The sequence below is a fragment of the Carcharodon carcharias genome, chromosome 14, assembly GCF_017639515.1.
Source record: "Carcharodon carcharias isolate sCarCar2 chromosome 14, sCarCar2.pri, whole genome shotgun sequence".
NCBI classification, from domain to species: domain Eukaryota; kingdom Metazoa; phylum Chordata; class Chondrichthyes; order Lamniformes; family Lamnidae; genus Carcharodon; species Carcharodon carcharias.
In genome coordinates, this window is record NC_054480.1 from 76011657 (window position 1) to 76033270 (window position 21614).

The window sequence follows — 21614 nt, forward strand, 5'->3', positions numbered from 1 at the left end:
TTCCCATGAAACCATTTCTACAAAACTGCTATCTGACCAGTCTCACCTCCTGGCTGCCATGCTAGCTAACAGTATAAGGTCCTTCTCCTCAGATACTGGCTGCTCCATTTCAAAGCTACCCTCAACAACCCCTCTCAGCAATGACAATAACTCTCATTTGTATTGAGTATTTCATAAGAAATAAGAGTGGGATTAGGCGAATTGGCCCCTCGAGCATGCTCTGCCATTCAACAAGATCATGGCCTGCCCTTTATACAACCTTTTATGTGGCACCTTATTGAATGTCTTTTATAAATTCAAATGCACTACACCTATTGATTCCCCTTTATCCATGTTGCATGTTGCAGCCTCAAACAACTCATAAATTTGTCAAGCATAGTTTCCCTTTCACAAAACCGCGTTGACTCTTCTGACTGTATTATAATTTTCTAAATGTCCTGCTACTACTTTCTTAATAATGGATTCTAGCATTTTCCCAATGGCTAACTGGTCTAAAACAACCCAAGATGCTTCACAAGCATTATAAACAAAATTTTACACCAAGTCACATTGGGAAATATTAGGCAAGATGACCAAACACTTGGTCGAAAAGGTAGGTTTTAAGGCACATCTTAAAGGAGGAAAGAAAAGTGAGGAGATTTAGGAAGGGAATGCCAGAACTTAGGGCCCTGGCAGCAGAAGGTACAGCTATCAGAGGTGGAGCATTTACAATCGGGAATGCTCAAGAGGCCAGAATTGGTGGAACATAGATACCTCGGGTGTTGGGGGTGGTCGTTGGAGAGAGGCTGTAAGGCTGGAGGAGATAACTGATGTGGAGAGGGGCGAGCCATGAAGCAATTTAGAAACATGCATAGGAACTTTAAACCCGAAGCATCACTCAACTGGAAGCCAATGTAGGCTAGCAAGCAGAGGGGAAATAGGTGAGCTGAACTTTGTGGAACTTAAGACACAAGCAGCAGTGTTTTGGATGATCTCAAGTTTGTGAAGGGTAGAATTAGGGATGCCAGCTAGGAATAGTAAAGTCTAGTGGTAACAAAGGCGTGGATGAGAGTTTCAGCAGCAATAAGCTAAGGCAAGGAATTGGGTGAAGTTACAAAGTTGTAAATGGTCTTAGTGAAATTGGATATGTGGTACAAAGTTTATCTCAAAGTCACATGACACCAAGGCGGACAGCAGTCTGGTTTAACCTCAGACAATTGCCAGAGAAAGGAGTGGAATTCGTGACATGGGAATGGAGTTTGATAGGAAGTGAAGACAATGGCTTCTGTATTCCTGATACTCAGTTGGAGGAAATTGATTAATGGATTTCAGTCAAACAGCTGACAATTCTGAGACAATAGAGGGATATGAGAGGTGGGGATGAGATAAAACTGAGTATTGTCAGTGTATATATGGAAGAATAAAAGCACCCATAACTTCTCTCTCCTTGTTAACTACTGCCTCATCTTCCATCTCTTGTTCCTCTTCAAAGCCCTTGAATGTGCTGGCATTTCCCAAATCTGTGCCTGCTTTTCTCAAAGCTCCATGTTGAATATCTCTAATTAGACTACCATTCCTGCCACATCACCAAAACAATCATAACCAAAGTCACAAATATCATCATCTCCGATTGGGACCTTGGTCCATATATCCATTCTTCTTGTCCTTAACCTGTCTAGCCTTGGACACCGTCAACCACAGCATCCTCCTCCAATGACTTTTTTTCCATTTTCATGCTTGATGGGACTGCTCTTCTTGGTTCCACTCTCACCTGATTGTAGCCAGAGAATTTCCAGCAATAGCTTCTCTTCCTGTCCCCACACTGTTCCCTACAGCAGCACACCCACTTTCCTCCAGCAAGGATCTTTCATTGGCCTCTTCCTTGTCCTCATACTGTTCCTTGCTGACATTATCCATAGAAATCTACCACATGTAGCCTGAACAAATATAGTTTATCTATCCTCTCTCAACTCCTACACTGCCTCTGTTTTGTCAAAATGCATGTTTGACATCCAGTCATGGATAATTCTCCCCTTCCCATCCCATGCTGTCACAGCTCTAACTACCCATTGCCTAAATCCCCACCTCTCCCAGCATGGCTCACACTCTGGGGTTATGACAATTTTCAAGCCTCAAAATTGTATCACAATAGAAAAAAGTTTGGGAGGCACTGGACTGGAGGGAAGAACAAGTTTAATGCTATGGCAGGGAATGTCTGGGGGAGGTTTTCTTTGCTGTGAAAGGGGAAGAGGCAGATGCAGCTCAACAGATGGTCTGAATTTTAGTGACAAAAATATCTGTGAGCTCCTCGCACTTGTTATTGTGAGTGAGAGCAGAGGGCACACAGAGAGGGGATTAAAGAGACAAGGGGCAGGTGTCAGCAAGGAACAGTATGAGGATGAGGAAGAGGCCAATGATAGATCCTTGCTGGAGGAAAGGGGGTGTGCTGCTGTAGGGAACAGTGCGGGGACAGGAAGAGAAGCTATTGCTTGAAATTCTCTGGCTACAGTCAGGTGAGAGTGGAACCAAGAACAGCAGTCCCATCAAGCCTGAAAATTGAAAAAAAAGGTGTTAACCATTAATGAGGAAAACCTTAGATAAGGAAAAGACATTTAAGAATTCTAGTAATATAAGTAGACTCTGTCACAATCCCCATAGACTGATAACTTTAAAAGAAACCTCGAACTTCCAGTTAATAGCTGAACAGAGATACACTTTAAGACATTTACTGTTAAAACGACTAAAAGCACTATTGATTAAACAGTACTTTTTCAGCAACATATACTTTAAACTACAGAATAGAACTTCTAACACAACCAAGAAAACACACTTCATAGATATACATTACACTGGCCTTTAAGTAGACATTCAGTTCTCCCAGAATCAGTCCAAAATGATTCTTAGCTCTCGAGGGTTTACTTCTGTTCTCTTCCTTTCTCAGCCTGGTAACTTCGAATCCCAGAATCTTTCTTTGCAGTGAGAGTACAACTGGAGACTTCTCCCTCTAACTAAAACTAGGCAAATCTTCTAGTCTCATTTTAATTCCCCACAAATCTGCTCTTTCCAATCAGAGTGCAAGCTCCTAGCTGCATTTCTGCATGAAGAGTCATAATATCTTGCTGCTGATAGCTGCTCTCCCTCTCCTGGATCCTGGCAGACTAACCTGTCTGTGAGAAACAGTGCTATTTCAGGAAAGCCTGTAACCTGATATCATAATGGCATGCTCTATACTCTTCCCATCTCAATGCCCATCACCATGGCAATGTGGATCACATGAACCTTGTATCCAGGTAGCAATGCTAAGGGTTACCTTGAAAACCAACTCTCTTTCATCTTGGAACTAAATGGGCAGTTTAAAGCACAACTATTTACGACCCAACATTCTCAAAACTTTTCTGGGACTTTGGAGACTCATAAATTATCCACTGTTAGTACACAGGCTGCTGCCATTGTCTCCAAACATAAACACCTTGCACCTTCTCACCAGTGAAACAATCTGGGACCCCCTTTAATCTCAAACAATCAAACCACCCAGGCTTGTTTTCAGGCACACTTCAGCACAGGTCACATGACCTCCTTCATTTTACCTTAATTTTAAAGACACCATCCCAAATCAATAATCTTCTAAACCTCATAATTTTCCCAACTGAAAGAGCAGATTTGAAGAAACAGGGGCCAGAATTTTCTGTTTGCCAGGCGGGCAGGTGGCCGATTGCCGCTGAAGAAACGGGCCGCGCCACCATTTTCCACAGGCGGCCAATTAAGGCCCGCCCCGCGGGTAAGTGACTCCCGTGGAGAACGGGAAAATAGTTGCGGGGACGAGCAGCCTCAGACTGCCAGTTCCAATGGGGAATCAGCAGCCTGCATAAAGAGTGGCCAGGCAGCCTGCTAGAGGCAGTGCACCATGGCCACTTGTGGAGAGAGGGAGGTAGGTGCGAATGGAGAGCAGCAGGAGCATAAGCATGAGCAGGAGGAGGGGGACAGGCTGCAGGAGAGGCCGGGGGAGGGGGGGGGGGGGGGTTCTGTGCCCCCCCCCGATTTTCCGATGATGCCTTGTTGTCCTCCTGCAAGAGGTGAGCATCCGTCAGCAACTTCTGTATCCAGAGGATGGGAGGTGGAGGGCACCCCCCCATGTCACCAGCCAGGTGTGGGAGGAGGTGGATGACGCTCTAAGCACCCATGATGATCTGCGGCACACTAGCACACAGTGCAGGAAATGATTCAATGATTTGCTGCACTCTGGAAGGGTAAGTACCATGTCTGTCTTGGCCATTTGACCCAAAAGGCAGCCTTAGCCTTTGACCCCACTCCCCCGACGAATGTCTTGCTGCCGTTACTGCATAGGGCATCTGTCGCACGCTGGGTGGGCAAATGGGTACTGACCATGCTTATACCAGCCTTAGTGGTTGAGGAGAAGAAGGGTTCTCCCTGCAGCATATGATGGTCTTTGTGGCACTTGAGTAGTCTGGGGGCAACCTGCAGGGGAGGCCGCACAACACATACTCAGAACTCCAACACATATCATATTGATGGTAATGAGATGGTGCAAGCGGTTCCTCAAGGTGTTTTAGGCATCAGCGCCGCACCTAGTTGTGCCTCCTTGCCATGGGCGCCAAGAACCATGTGATATTCAAAGTGATGGACGCCGAATGTGTCCAAGGTGGCCGTTGGGGGAGGGGGTTGAGAACAGCCGTGCTATCTTCTGGGGACTGATCACCAGTAGTGTGGACAGGAGCTGCTGGAGGCCTCAGATGGGCCACTGTGGTTGGGGTGTGGCGTGCGCATGCAGACTACATGAGCGAGCAGCCCCAATAAATCCTCTTCTCTGTTTTGCAGGCAAAAAACTCACCACAATGCCCAGGAGTGTCAGAGGACTGGAGGTGGGCATGCCCTCCTGTAGTGCCTCACGCCTTTTGAAGAGCAGGCCACGGAGCTGGGCAGCAGTCAGGGGCCAGGGCGGCCGGGGGCGGTGAGGCTGGGGTCCAGCGGACAGGTATTTGAGGTCTACAGTCCCATCCAATCTGTCTGCACACCATCCAAACCACTGATGGTTGCTGCAATCGTTAACGCTGAAACAATGCTCATTCACAGACTGAGACACTCTGATGTGTGGGTCATACAGGAGGGACCCTCGTCCCCTTGAGGAATTGCATCTCCACCACTGTCCAAAGTCACCTTATCCCATTTGTGACCACTATCACCATGGTCTAACATGCCATTGGATCGCTGCTGCACACCTAAAAACTTATTTCATCTTAGGGGGTTTGGAACCTCCAGCTCCCTTTCAGCCAGTGAGCCCCACATTACTTTGTCCAAAAGGTCCTCAGCACCTCAGCTGTGAACATCATTGCACTCAACTTAGATGAATGCCACCATGTTACTCATCCCTGCGCCAGGGGGAAATGTTGCCTTCTGCCCACCTGGTCTATGCCCCTCCTTACAGAATGAAGGCCAGTAATGTGACCTCTCAATCTCCTGTGATTGACGGCAAATGTCGCTACTGTTTGCGATGTTTCCTCAGCCTCGCAACTATCCAGGCCACAATGCATCCAGGTCAGGTACGTCTGCACTCTCCCCACTCCTATGGTTCATAACATGCCATGTGCCATTCCTGAGGCCATCTGACCAGTCTGTCTGCATGTCCGTTTAATGTTTGGGGCCCATCTTGATTCTTTCCCACCTCACCAATGTTCTTCTTCTTAGGGTCTTGAAGGGTGAGCGACTTATGAGGCTGGAGGGGTGGGGGGGAAGGGATGAAAGCTTGAACTGAACGTACTGATGCTCTGTCCTTGTTGTTAATTTCAGTATCACCACCAGAACGACCCACACCTTGACCCCGCGGCCCCCCACCCCCGCCCCCCACCCCACCCCCCCTCTCCACACCTGAGGGCCAACAAGTGCAACTTGCGGCACATCATTTCAGCCAGTCAGGCACCAGCGCAGACATACACACCTTGGTGGGGACTTTACCGTCGGCTAGTGTCCCAGGTCACAGAGGAGAGGGCACATCACGATCGCTGGAGGAGATGGTAGGGGCAGAAAGTGCTGATGGCACCAGCAGCTGGAGGGCTGCAGGGGACGAGGCACATGCTGAGTCCAGCACTGATGACGTGCCTCTGGAGTTGTCCCCATTGCAGCAGCTGCAGGAAAGGCAGCAGGAAGTGCGTTTGCATCTGGCAGGGTTCCACGAGGGAATGGTTCAGTTGCTCTCTGCGATGGAAGAGTCTAGGCAGAGTGGACGCAAAGAATCCGCCCTCAGGGCAGAGCGTCAGGTTCCTTCAATGAGAGATTGGTGACTCTTATAGAAGGGTTTCCACCAAATGGATCAAAATATGATTGTGTTACGGTCTGACCTGCAAGCCCTCACAGCGGTTCTGGCCACAGGTGATGTTTTCCATTGTGGGAGATATTGTGGACACCATGCATCTGCGGTGAGCAGGGAAGTCGAAATGAACCTCATGTCAGTGCAGCAGCTTCCTGCCGTCGCTGTGAGCTCCTCTCAGGGCGCTCCAGATGAGGGCAGCAACTCCTCCGCCCCTCTGCCAGTCAACGTTGCTTCCATTGAGGCTGCAACAACTGGAACTGGCCACTCCCTCCCAGGCGGGGCCATCACAGGCTCCACGGGCCAAAGGATGCCCGCCAAGGTCATCGAGCCCAATAGGACAGCAGAGTCAGCAGGCTGTCTCTCAAGCCACTCCGAGTGATGGGGCAGCATCTAGACGTAGCACCTGAAAACGTAAGCATAAGGCACCTTAGGCACTCCACGGGTATGTCACTGGTAATTTTGTGTTGGCCTTAGAATAGGGACCCATATTTTTGTGATCGCTAACAAGTTGTGTGTGTTTTTGATTTGGACAAAATAAAGTCCACCTTTGTAAGCATGGCTGAGGGTATTTTGTTTGTGCTGTAGTTTTCTTTTTCACAGATTTATCATGAGTGTTTGAGTGGACATTGATGTTTCTGTATTTGCAGCTGATCAGGTAGAAGATGTGGCACCTAAGTGCCACATGTGGAAGTGCCAGGCAATGTTGTTCCTGCTGATCCATGTGTGTGGAGCTAGCTGAAGGTTCTTTGGATTAAATTGTCACGGGTGTCCCTGCCTCCTTGGTGTAAATGCGGGTCATTGTTCTGCCCCTCATCATCGCCCTGTGCTTCCTCATCCTCTGAGGCATGCTGGATTCATCGTCAACTGCATCCCCCCTTTCCAGTGCAAGATTGTTCAGGGCGCAGCAGACTACCACTATCAGAGAGACGCGATTTGGGGGGGTACTGGAGTCCGCCCACTGAGCAGTCCAGGCAACAGAAGTGCATCTTGAGAGAACCAATGGCTCTCTCCACCACAGCCCTTGTGGTGCCCTGGCTCCTATTATACTGATGCTCAGCTTCTGTTCTTGGACGGTGTAATGGCGTCATGAGCCACCTTCACAAGGGATAGCCCTTGTCACCCAGCAGCCAACCATCCAGCCAAGCCGGAGCACTGAAGAACCCCGGCACCTGGGAGTGTCTGAGGACATAGGCGTTGTGGGAGCTGCCTGGGTTCCTTGCACAGACTTGTAAAATCAGCATCCTGTGATCAGCTGCGCGTTCATGAAGTGGAAGCCCTTCCTGTTGACGAAGGCACCGGGTTCACCTGCTGGCGCCTTGATGGCCACATGTGCCGTCTGGTTGCAGCGGAAGTGGATGAAAGTGGGTACCTGTCTGAACAGAGCATCTGTAACCTGCTTGACACAAGTGCGGACAGCTGATTGGGAGACACCGCAAAGATCACCCACTGAGCCCTGGAAGGAGCCAGAGGCATAGAAGTGGAGGGCAACTGTGAGCTTCAGAGTCGCTGGTATGGGGTATCCACCCACACAGTTAGGGGAGATCTCAGTGCCAATCATCTGACAGATATAGTTGACTGTCTCCCTTGAGAGTCGGAACCTCCTTCAGCACTGCACTTCAGTCATATTGAGGTAGCTGCTTCGCCACCTGTATACCTTGGCAGCAGGATAGTGGCGTCTTCTGCGGACCCTTGCACCTTGGATAACGTCTTCGCCCCGCGCTCCTCGTGCCTGTGCCTGGCCTGTCAAAGGTGGCTCCCTGGAGGCTGATTGTCCAGTCCTGGCCTCCGTCTTATTCTATCCCTCCCTTCCTCCTCAGGGGAGCTGCCTCCAGTGGAGAGGTCAGAACTCATATCCCCAGGCTAAATGGAGGCCTCCAGAAAGCTGCAGGCCCGAGAAAGATTACTGTCTGCAGACTGGTTTCAAAGTACACAAGAAGCTCTTGGAAATTAATGAGAACTACCAATAATCACACAGGCAACTTTTAAACACTTTCTGCAATTATAACTTCATCAAAAACATAAACAACCCTTCTGAATCCACATATCCCGACATTGCAAAAGTTTTCTTAAATAATCTCTTACCCGCCTTCCCATTGGGCCCAGCGCCAACCCGAAGTTCGCATGGGCCCCTCAAAATCCTGGACAAGTGGCAAGTTAAGGGGCTTAACGAGCCCTTCAATTAATGGCGGGTGAACTGAGCCCGCCGGCCCACTGAAATATTGCGGTGGTGTGCGCTGATGTTGGCATGCTCGCGTGACGTCAGCGCGCATCATTTTACGCACTGATGCGTGGGCTACGCCATCCGCACGTCAGCTGGAAAATTCTAGCCAGAGAAATGGGACTGAAATATAAGAGGTTGGAAACAAGCCTTAAGTTGTGTGGGAATAATTGGAGAGGTGAGCAGTTGGTAGAAAGTTTACTGTTAGAAATGCAGCGAGCAAAACCCAAAGGCTTGTCAAATTCAGAATGAAAGCACAAAGCCCTTACCCACTTTTTGTTTTTAATTCTTTTTTGTTGCTGAGATGATTTTTATTTATCAACCGGTTAAAAGGAAAATTTCTCATGTTATTAAACTCATTAGCTCTCTCCGTGACATTAGTTAACATATCAACATCCTGGGGGTTACCATTGACCATAAACTGACTAGACCAGTCATATAAATACTGTGGTTACAAAAACAGCCTGTCCACAAGTCAGGAGTGTGATGGAATGTGCCTGGATGAGTGTGGCTTCAACAACACTCAAGAAAATCGACACCAGTCAGGACAAAGCAGCCTGTTTGATTTGCATACCATCCACCACCTTAAACATTTACTCCCTCCACCACCAATGCACAGTGGCAGTCGTGTATGCCATCTGCAAGATGCACTGCAGCAACTCACCAAGGCTCCTTTGACAGCACCTTCCACACCCGTGACCTCTACAACCTAGAAGAAAAAGGCAGCAGATTCATGGGAACACCACCACCTGCAAGTTCCCCCCCAAGCTACTCACCATCCTGACTTGGAACAATATCGCAGTTCCTCCACTGTTGCTAGGTCAAAATCCTGGAACTGCCTCCGTAATACCTACATCAGATGGACTGCAGCAGTTTAAGAAGGTAGCTCATTACTGCCACTTTCTCTAGGGCAATTAAGGTTAGGTAATAAATGCAGGTCTGGCCAGCGATGCCCAAATCCCGTGAATGAATTTTAAAAAATCATCTCATGGAATTCCTCCGGTGACAATCTTAAGTCTATACTCCCCTGTTACTGATGGAAGCAATTTACTCCCCTGTTACTGATGGAAGCAATTAATCATTTTTATCCCCACTAAACATTTCATAATTTGAAATCCTTCATTTGATTCACCCTTAGCCTTCTCTGTTCCAATAAACAAGATGCTCAATTTCAGCCTTTATTCACATCTGTAATTGCCTTGCTCTGACTATAGCATCAAAATAATTCTTTCCTTTAAACTGGCTATGGTTTTAACCTTCACATATCGGGTGCCTAGCATGGTATGCAGAAAACCAATCATGGCCTAAGCAATGCCATATGTCTACAGGGACATCACATCCTTTTGTTTATATAATATGCTCCTAAGTATAAAATTCCTAATATATCTTTTCATATAGGAATTAATGGGAGGTGACATCCTTACACATAACTGTCAACATCAGGGAAATATTAGCAAACTTAAACCAAAAAGTGTAACGGGGCTATGACCTCACTATTTTTTATATTAAAAAAATCATGGCTAATTTCTAAAATTTTAAAACTGGACAATGACTTTTTAAAATGATTGAAGTGATGTCAGGCTGTGACTTTCGAACAATAAGAGCTATATGGCAGTATCACAGAAACTCGCACCTCATTATCTCTGAAGAGATGCTAACAATCCCTGTGGGTTGCAGAGATCAAATTCAAAGGGACCTATGCAAAGGCCATCTGCATTTCAGAACCCAGGCTGGTCTTCTGCAGTCTACTAATCTGCTAGGACAAAGAGCCCTGCAACCTTCCTTTCAAATCCTTAATGGTTGGAACATTAACAACCTCAGGAGCTTAGACAAAGGATACACACCCGTTGTCCAAGCCAAAGTGAAGAAGTGGGAGTCACGTAACATGACCCCGCCTAGCTGGTGGAACCTATAATATTGCCTTGTGGAGCTGCAAAGCTCAGTCTGCCATCTTTCCATCTACCAATCATCAGCATAGAAAAGGGGCTCTGTCCAGGTTTGAATGCCTGGCCTCATCTACACTATATCTACTGGAACTTCTGAACTATTGCCTACAATACTAAGGCACGCAGAGATGAATATCTCATCATGGAAGTCATCGCTACTGGAAAGTGAATTATCCAGCATCAGATTTCAACCAGCCAGCCTCTGAGAAGGAATAAGCCATTGGACTTTGATTCAATAATTATTTTCTCTGTCGTATTTGTTCTGTAAGTCTTTCTTTCTCTATCCCAATTTGTTATTGTATGAGTGAAAAGGAGGCTATGTTGCAACCCTCCTTCCATGTTTGAGTGTGGGCAAATAAACTAATCCTGAGAGTTCAGCCCGTCTCGAGTTTGCTGTAGGGTTATTAACAGAAAATTGGATCACACAAAATTGAGAGGTTGGGAAAATATGCCACCGTTTATAAAGGCAGAAATCACAATCAAAGCACCTTTCTGTTTACGAACAGGTGTTGAGACAAGAAATCAGGGCTGTTTAAATCAAACCCCCTCCTGTTCATAACAAAAATATGTGTCACAAGGCCATAGAACTACATAAATTTACAGCAGAGAAAAAGGCCATTCAGCCCAATTGGTCCATATTGTTTATGCTCCAAAACAGCTTCCACACACCTGACTGCATCTTACCCTACATCTTAGTATCTTCTTCTACTCTTTTCTCCATGATGTTTTTATTTGGCTTCTTTCCCTATATTGTATATTGTACAGCATGCTCTCAAATTAGCATCATCAACCCTCCAGGATTGGCCGGGACTCTCTGTGACACTGCTGCATGCAACTTTGGAGGAAACTCATTGAGACATTAAAAAAAATTATTTTCTTTGAACATGTTTCTTTACCAGTTATAAAAGTATTGAAAAGATGGGGGGGGGAGGGGCTAAAAAGACTGCTTGACTAACAGCCAAGCATCATCCAACTGGGTAATATTTCTTTTTGCTTTCCAATTGGTGTAGGAAGACAAGGATGGATGTGTTGCCCACTAATGACTGGAGTATGGGGGCAAATCATGTGATAAAACCTCCGGGAATATATTTAAGCACAGTCATCAACCCTAAATGGGATTCATCTTATTCAAACACAAATTGTAATACTACAGACCACAAATGAACATATCAACTACCAAAGCCATTTCAAAATGTTCAAATTCCTGTAAAAAGCAGTGTTACAGGCACCATCAATAGTGGAGTTTCATTTTAAGGTACACTAGACCAGTTCGGACAAGTTTTATTGGTTTCCTTCATGTCCTTATTGTTTTGACCTTTGCCTATGCATTTTAAAGAAGAATGAAATATATGATTATGCCATTGTTTGTTATGACTCACACTTGGTGAATTCTAGCTCTGCTACGCCCCTCTCACCGCCATTTTGCGGCTTTGGCGCGAGCGGCTCTTTTCCCGCCCGCTGGAGGCGGCAGGGGCGCATGCGCGGGCCGGAGCTGGCGCAGGAGGTATCGGCAGGCGGTGCCAGTGTGGCTCATGGGGTTACTATTCGACGACGACGACGACAGAAGGTGGAGCAGGGCAAAGAAGTCCTCTCCCCGAAGCGACAAACCTGATCGCCCTCCTCGTGCCCTCTGAAGGAGACCAGTCCATCTTGCCCAGGATTTACTCATCACATTGCCCTGGAATTATTATCAGCCCTGTCTAAAATCATAACCACTGAGTGCAATGTGTGAAATAGACTTATTATAGCAGGTAGGTACTGCTCTTCCTCGGAGTAGGTTAGTGATGCACGAGGCCATCCCAAATCCATACATCTACAGAATGCAACTGAATTTTAAGAGTTGGGGTGTGGGGAGAATCAGACAGTTGTGGAATTTTGAATGGAGTGATGGACAACTTAACGGAGGCCCAAAATATTTCCCCCTCACATAATCACAGCATAGCTACAGCATTGATGGAAGCTATGTGGCATGTCTTGTCTGCGCTAGCTCTCCAAAGAAGTTAATCCAGCCCCACTCCCTCTCTCTCTTCCCTCTCGCTCTATCCCTCTCCCTCCCTCCTGTCTGCTAGAGAGAAGCTCTGAATTAATATTGCCTCCTCTGTCTCCCATCCCCATAGCTTTTAAAAAGTACTGGGAAATATCCTGGTTAAAACTGCAAAATGTCTCGGATAATCTTGATGTACAGAGCTCTGTAGGAATGAAATGTTACCTGCTCTAGGAGCATCATGTCAGTGAGAGCAACATGTTCAATGCTGTTTTGAATTTGTCAATTGTAATCGTTTTTGTGTCGCCGTGGAAGTATAAATCCCAATATGTGAAGAAAGTATGAACTATAAAATAATTGCATTTATATTGTGCCTTTCAGAACCTCAGGACATCCTAAAGCGCTTTACAACCAATAAAGTACTTTTGGGATGTAATTATGCTAATGTGCAATTGGGTTAAAGCAAACATACTAACATTTTGAATAATTAGCTTTTTTTTTCAGGCAACCATGTCAGTTGAGGCCTTGGAATTGAAAACATTTGCTAATGTCAGCATGCACTACAAGAGTAAAGGTCGTTGAGATTGGCAGGATATAAAAGAAACAGGAGGAAAGTGGTGAAATCAACAGTTTGGAAACCATGATGGAAAGTGAAATTTTACCCCATGAAACAACTTTATTTTTAACACAGTCAGAAGAGGACATCATGGAATATTCTGTGGAGCAGGGAGTTTCTGACAAAATGCACGTCATCACATTGCAAGTAGTGAATATGGATGAGCACATCCAGCCTAGCCTGACTGAGGTCAACTTGGTGACGATGCATCAACAAGGGATTGAAATGATTCCAAGTGGACTGAGGCAGGCCATAGGCAGTGAGGGTGAGATCATGCATACTCTTCCACTCCCTGAAGGAGTGCAAGTTTTTAAGGTATGAAGTTAGAAACTTACTGCAAAAGGGGCTTTTAACCACATAATTATTCATCTTAAAATCTTTATTTTACATTTCAAATATCTCATAAGGTGCATTTATGCTGCAAATTTTTAAATCATATGCTTACAGTTTCTGTAGAGGCTCTCCTCATCTTGCCTCATAATTTCAGCAGAGTAAACTACTAAAAACAGCCTTTTATGCCTCTACCAAAGTTTGAGCGTAGGAGGACCATGAGAACTCCAGGTGATAGCAGAAATTTGGCACCACCTGACTGATGGAAGCAGGGAGAAGGTATGGTAAATGTCTATGCTGCGCTCAGGAGGATAGCAGCAATGTACTCACACAGGTCAACTTGGTGACGATGCATCAACAAGGGATTGAAATGATTCCAAGTGGACTGAGGCAGGCCTTAGGCAGTGAGGGTGAGATCATGCTGCTCACACTGCTGTTAACGAGAAGCCTTTGGTATCTGCTGTTGGCCGAACAAGGATTCAACCCTAGTGTGTCTGATAGCCAACTAAAGCTGAAAGGTGGCTGAGACATTAAACTCTGTTTCTCTCTCCACAGATGCTGCCTGACAAACTGTGTATTCCAGCATTTTCTGTTTTTATTGAAGAAGATTCTCCTTGGGTGGAGATGTGTGTGGGGTTGACTTGGCTCTAGGCTGACATGCCAACACCGGAAAGTTCAGAAACAAAATCAGCCCAATGCGATAGATTGATAGTTGAACCAAGCAGGTCTGTGGTATTCCAGGAAATGGTTGGTTGATTGATCAGTAACCTTGCCTTCTGTCAGAGCTTCAAGGTTACTGGAAACTGGTATTCTTCCCATGCTCAATAATTTGCAAACCACTGCCCTACTCAGTTGGGTAGTCCTACATTGACAGGCAGCAGAAACCTTGACGGTGTTTTATTGCTAGTTTTGGATTGTTTATCTCCACCAATATCCCTGCTCACGTTTGAGGTCTTCTATGACTTTCATGCCAACTTGTATCTAACCTCTTCAGAGTTAGGTACACACAGTGTGACCCCACAGAGAATGAGTGAGTAATTTTAGTCTTCACCTGTCTTCAGAAAACTGACAGGATCAGGTGTAACATTGATTGAACACCCTGCCCAATTTTACACTTCATTGAAGTCAATGCATGGAATGTAAAACCAGTGTTCCGCCCAATGCTGTATTGAACAAGCAAACGCTGTAAGTGTAACATTCTCAATAGCTTAGCTTGGAGACTTTAAAATGTTGTGGTGATCTCCATGTGTGTCTGATACACAACCAAACCAACAAAAATCACACTTCTCCAGGGTCAGGTTGAATCCTTACTCCAGATTTATTCCACATCAGCATTGGTGTGAAGTGGAAGCAGTTTCCTTGTTAACATTAAAGTTGTCTTATAAATCGACCCGAAGGATTTAATGTTTCCTGTTTGTTGTGGAAATACGGTCATCCTCCAGGGCTTCTTTTATTTCAGGACCTCTGGGCCTCCCCATTACTCTAAACAAAAACTGGTCCTGGGGAGATGAAAGATTTCCACCAGAAATTAAACTTGCTTGACTGCATGAGGCTGATTTTCCTGTCCTCTGATCGCCTGAGAGTTGTGTGTGCATTTTGCACGTACTGCGAAACCCAACCGTATTTTAATTTCCATGAGCGAGTGCCATGTATGTTTGCTGCACCAATTCAGCATTTGGTTAAAATAAGTTGCAGGAAGGTTGGTGCTGCAGCAGTGTAAGGCAAAAGAAAACTTTGAACTATTGGCTGCTTTTTCAGGCAGTAGCCAAATCTCTTTGATCCTCATTAGTCCAAATTAGTCATAATCAATCAAGCTGCTTGTTGCCCATTGCCCTCCAATCCCAATGTGAAGGAACTGTTCAGAAATGCCTAACCACTAGTTTATCACAGTTGTAGGAGACACCGTACAAAAAAAATTGCAAATCATTTTGCTTTACTGAAATTATAGCAACACTACTGACGATATTACATTAAAATTTGTGTGGCTTTTAAAAACTATTATATTTTGTGCATGTGAGGATACATCCTTGTCACTAAGGCATTGATGAATCAAAGCGCCATGACTCAAATTATTTTGAAAGTACTTGATCAGTGGTTGTCCCAGGCAGCTTTCTTTTTTTGGCTGACATCATCATAGATGTTTGTGTCCTGGAGTGCAGGGTCCTAGATTTTGATTAGACTTTTTACTAATAGGCTACCATATGGTCTTCTCCAAGTTTAAGTTGTTTATTGTGTCCTGTGATAAACTGGAACATATGCTACGAAAGTTGCCCTGCAGGGTCACTTTTTCCCCCACCAATGAAAATTCGAGTATACTGTGAGCCCTGTACACAAACTGAAACTTGTATCTGTACAATGCCTTTAGCATTTACAAAAAAAGGTCCCAAAGCACTTCACAAACACAAATTGTTATACAAATGGATGCTAAGCCATGGAGGGAAAGATTAAAAGTGACTGGATGTTCAATTTGGAAGTTGGCTTTTGAGTAAGTTTCATCAATTCTCTTTCCAACTTGAAAAAGAGAAGTGTAAGGAGGGCAATTGAAGAATGAGAGGCAGCTGGACCACCTGAAGGCTCTGCCACCCGTGGTGGACAAACTTTACTGAAAGCCAGAGTTGGAGGACCAAAGAGTGCAGGAGGCGATACAGACACTCATCTTTAAATGTAGCTTAACCTGTACTAATAAAAGCACAAACATGAAGCAGTATAAAGGCTGTGAATAGGAAATCATTTCATTATTGTTGAATATACCGTGTGAGTAGGAATTAAAAAGAAACAAATGCATAATGGGAAAGGGAAATATGAACCTTTTAAAAATTATTTTCTACCCAAAGGGTTACATTGTAATCAATCTCATATATCATTAAAAGGTAAAATGTATTAAAGATTATGTGTTAAATTGGCTACTAAGACTTCAAACTTGGGGGATACCTGATTCTGAGCATTATTAATTAACAAATAGATCACCCCATGAATCACAAATGTACCATGCATAACAACAGAAAAATTCTGAGTTCTCCTTGGAATTTAAATATTGAATAGCAGTATACAGGAGATTTCCATTTCATAACATATATCAATTTATGTTTATGGCACATGTAAGATTTTTATGGCAACTGATTGGGCATTGCAGATTTGAGTGTAAATATTAATCTCAGCGTCTGATTAGTTGGGTGCAATGCCAGCTAGAACAAGGAGGAAGTTTATCTTACTCAGACATCAGTACTCTTCTCTGGTGACATACATTAAAGCTGTGGTTTCGTTTGTATTTGTGTTCTTGCTTTAATATTTGTATTGATAACATCTTCATTATTAGGTAGGGCCAAATGGAGAGATGCAGAGCATCGAGACAGTGGAACTGGATGCAGCTAATCGTGGGTCAGAATACATAGGCACAATGGTAGATCAAGACCATGATCATCTTGTCAAAAAGGAGAAAAGTATTCTGCAGTATAATATACAAGCTGGGAATAATACAGATTTGACTATTTATGACTGTAGAGACAGACAGCCGGAAGGGCTAAGAGCGGATGTGACTGTTGAAAAAAATATTGGTCCTGCCATAACAACTAGACTTACCAAAATTAAAAAGAAAGGTTAGTTTTTGTTTGAGCACATATACATATATCATTTATTATTTGAAGTGTTTTTTTGTCCCTATCATACCATCCCAGTCAAGAGTGTGGGCACATCATCAATTTCCAGGTTCCTGCTTATTTTTTTTATTCATTTATGGGATGTGGGCATCGCTGGCTAGGCCAGCATTTATTGCCCATCCCTAATTGCCCTTGAAAAGGTGGTGGTAAACTGTCTTCTTGAACCGCTAAATGATTAGTTACCAGGAGGCATGAAAGAAAACAACCTAAAGTGAGTTTGCCCAATTTCCTTCCCAGTGGGGGAAAACAGCTGATATTTTAAACAGAATTCTGAATACGCTGCATCTATTCTTTGAATTGTGAACCTTGTGTTTCAGAGGAGCTTACACTTGAGTGTGGGGCAAGTTGTGGTATTGGTGAAGGAGTTCATGTGCTCTGGTTAAGCATCTCCTTTGGGTTAAGAAATCTGACCAAAAGACAACTTAAGCAATTTAAATGGTCTATTGTTCATTACTATAATATCATCACTGTTCCAAAACTGTTAATGCAGAGGCAGAATTCAATCAGATAGAGTGGGACTTCCTTCTTCCAATTTTTGAGAGAATGGCCTTCAGAGAGAATTTCTGGAAGTGAATCAGAATCCTCCACTTGCATTCCTTAGGCACCAATGAGCACAGCCCCTTTACGTCCCCCGTCCATTATGTGAACAGTTAGAGTTGGCCCATCTTCACCCTGGCCCTACAGCCACTGGCAACAGCGATTGGGACAAAACGAGCTATTGGTGAAATGAAGGCTGGAGAGGCCAAACATGAAATAACAGCTTACAGTGATGATATATCACTTCCAGATTGACTCCATCACCTCACTGACCATTTTACAGAATACCAAAGAATGACTGGCTTGAGTTATAAACTGAACAGTTCCAAAATAAAAGACGTCTTACAGAGACCACCTCTGCATAAATGGAAATCTTACCCCTAATTATGAACAGGGATGAGTTTTAATCCTTGGGTTTAACCCCTACACTTAGGACCTTTTACAGGTGTGATTAATAATCACTTAGTGTAAACACATATGCTGACCTAAACAGCAACGCAATCTGCTGATAGCACTCTTGGGTTATGGAAGCACAATGAAGATGACTGCTGTCCTGATTCTTTTTCTGTTGTATTATCAAGGTTTCAGCCTAATCATTTTGTGACTTTGAAAGGAATATGGTTAAGTTCCTCTTGTCATACAAACAACCACAAATAGGCTAAGATATTTATAACTTTACAAGCCCAAGGTGAGGACCTAGTCTGTTGAAACCTGCTGCTTATACTTGCTCATCTAAAGAGAATTGTACCCTGAAAAGCAATGTTACTGTAGCACATACAGCTATGGTATGGAACCTTGCTGATAAATACCCTGTATAGCCTACCTCTCACGCTCCAGCAAAAGATATAAAAGGAAGTATATCATAATTGTGCTAAGGTTAACTATCTAAGGAAGATCGCACTAAGTTTTGTGAGTATGGCACAACAGAGAACGCTCAAGTGTGTTTAATCCAGAGCCAGGCAATAGATATTTTGGTAAAAGTGAATTATATTTTGAATGTGTATGTGGAATACCAGACGGATTTGAGGGATCAGCTTCACAGAACTACAAATAGAAAAAGTCATAAGAAAGCTAATGGAATGCTGGGTTTTGTGGCAAGAGGTACGGAAAATGAAAGTCGAAATTTTTGTTTTACTTGCTCATGGGATGTGGGCGTCGCTGGTTAGGCCAACATTTATTGCCCACCCCTAATTGGCCTTGTTAAGCATTTAAGAGTCGAACCACATTGCTGTGGGTCTGAAGTCACATGTAGGCCAGACCAGGTAAGGACAGCAGATTTCCTCCCCTAAAGAACATTAGTGAACCAGATGGGCATTTATGACAATGGTTTTATGGTTATCATCAGACTTATATTGAATTCAAATTTCACCACCTGCCCTGAATGGATTCAAGCCCTGGTCCCAGAACATTACTCTGGATTACCAGTCCAGTGACAATACCACTATGCCCCTGCCTTCCCTGAAATGTGATTGGTGAATCTATATAAAGCTTTAACAAGCCCACAGTTTGAGTGAAGTATGCAGATTTGGGCTCTACACTATAGGAATGATGTTCAAACCATAGAGATTACAACACATTTGCTAGATTGCTACTTGGTATGAGAGAATGGGTGAAATGAAGAAAGACTTGGAAAAATTGGAGTTATTTTCATTAGAACAAAGGTAATTTGTTGAGGTATTTACAATTCTGAAAGGATAGGACAGAGTAGATGGACACTGGTTCAGGGCTTTAGAATAGGAGAACATGGATGTAAAATTACCAAGTGAATATTGACTGCCAGTTAGAGAGTTGAAGGTGGGGCCAAATTTATGGCAGGACTTTACAGTAAACAAAGTTTATTTACTCAGCAAACTGCCTATTAAAAAAGAGTCTCTGAACTATAACAATAGAGCTCATGAGCAAAGCCTCCTAATAGAAGCAGAGTTATTTCTCCAGCAAAAGTCACATTATACAAATTATGTGTGTATAATTAACCCAATTCGCTTATGGCAGGTATTGACAGGATTTACTCAGTAATCTCCATTCTGATCAGGAAAGATGTCTCACTCTGTACAAGCCATATGATTAAATGGAGGAGGACCAACCCAGACATCAGAAGTACCTTACCTCTGCCTGCTGAAAGGGATGCAGCCAAACTTGAACATCCCTTCACATCATCTCATCTTTTCTCCAAATCCTACTCTTCTGGGCAGTGATCTGAAAGTATAAAGATCATTAGCAGCAGTGAGATTCCTTTTGATTTCTAATGCTGCCTGATGCGTTGCCTTCCAGGAATTTGAGGGGTGTCTGATATGAATAGATTAGCATTGCTGTGAGAAGCTGCGTTGAACTATGGCAAAGTCCTCCTACCATAAACATGTGGATTAAACATCTGTGGGGTTGTAGGTAAGTCAGAGTCCTTTCTGTACTGCCTCTGACTAGACTGGGTAATGTTCAAACTGTGTGGATCACTTTTGGAAACACACACAGCACACCATTATAGAAGGAGTGGCAAGTTGAAATCACACTGTGACTTGCACAGGTACAACTGGAATAGTGGCCCAATCCAAACACATTCACAATAGAAATCTAACTATCCTGCCTGACTAACCACACCCATTCTTGTGGCCATCCGGATTCTAACGTGTTTAAGGTTACTCTACTAATAAGCACCATTTTGACATTGGATAATATAACACTTAAGTTAGGCAGTTGCTCCATGGGTATGCATCCTCCCTTTTGACTGCCCTACATATTCTCTACCCATGCTACATTTTATGTCCAAGTACTAAGAGAAAAACCTGTTCCTGAGTGTTTTGAGTTAAATGAGACAATTATACATTTTAACTTAATATTTTATAATTAAGAGATGTGTTTTTGTGCAGCACAGATTCCTAGATTAATTCCTGAGAATTAATTCCCTCAGCTCAATGTTCATCCATGAATACTGTTAAACTAGTGTAAAACTCATTGGAGGTAAAATGCTTTGGGGAGTTTTGAGGTTGTTTTGAAAGATGTGACATAAATACAAGTTTTTTATTCTTTGAAATGCTTTTTTTTATGACAGACGTTAGGAAGACATTTCAGTGTAAACTGTGTTCGTACACCTTTCCGCAACAGTCTAACCTAGACCATCACATGAGAAGCCATACAGATGAGAGGCCACACAAATGTCATCTTTGTGAAAAGGCTTTCCGAACCATCACCCTCTTACAAAACCATATCAACACTCATACAGGTAAATGTGCTGGTTACTTTGTGTGTCTGCATATGCTACAGCTGTACTTTACTGACTGATTCAACAACTGGTCACGGTAATGCAGCCTCTCTTTATGACAGAAAATTACTTGCTTGAAGAGTGTTTGGGTTGAAGAATCAGTGCTACAACCCTATCTCTGCCCTGTGGTTCCTGTGAGCTTGGCCCCCACTGTGAATGTGGGAACATAGCATTTACCCTCCTATGTTGATCTGTTTCACATAAGTTTTTGTAATTCAGTAGGTAACACTTTCTGTCCCTGAGTCAGAAGTTTCTGGGTTTCATGTCCCACTCCAGAAACTTGAGCACAAAATGAAGACTGTCGCTCTTGTGTAGTACTGAAGGAATGCTATCCTGTTGGATGTGTCATCTTTTGATGAAATATTAAACTGAGCCCCTGTATGTCCTCTCAGCTGGATGTAAAAGATCCCATGGCACCATTTCAAAAAAGGGCAGGCATTTCTTCCTGGGATCCTGGCCAATATTTATTCCTCAAACAATATCACTAAAATAGGTTACCTTATTGCTCTTTATGGGAACTTGCTGCTTGCAAATTACTTGACACATTTCCGACATTACAATAGTGTTTCACTTCAAAAGTACCTCACTGTTGAATGTCCTGAGATTGTACAAATGTAAGCCATATAAATATAAGATTTTGTCTCTTAAAGTCTCTTGAGAAAAAGAAGCTTAGGTCATTTTGTCATTTTTGCAATTGTACAAGTGATGCATTGACAATTTTGTTATTTAAATGGTGAGCATGTGTTATAATCCCTGAATTTGGAACC

General features: G+C 43.9%; 1 protein-coding gene across 1 annotated transcript in view; it reads left to right on the forward strand.

Annotated features, from left to right (window-relative positions):
- The first annotated feature begins 568 nt into the window (after positions 1-568).
- Positions 569-21614, forward strand: part of LOC121287544 (transcriptional repressor CTCF-like) — a 58233-nt gene continuing 37187 nt past the window's right edge. The window contains exons 1-7 of the mRNA XM_041205476.1: positions 569-592; positions 3580-3757; positions 10200-10251; positions 11864-12035; positions 13144-13383; positions 16715-16994; positions 20638-20808. Coding sequence (XP_041061410.1) covers positions 569-592; positions 3580-3757; positions 10200-10251; positions 11864-12035; positions 13144-13383; positions 16715-16994; positions 20638-20808 — 1117 coding nt within the window. The remainder of the gene's footprint in view (positions 593-3579; positions 3758-10199; positions 10252-11863; positions 12036-13143; positions 13384-16714; positions 16995-20637; positions 20809-21614) is intronic.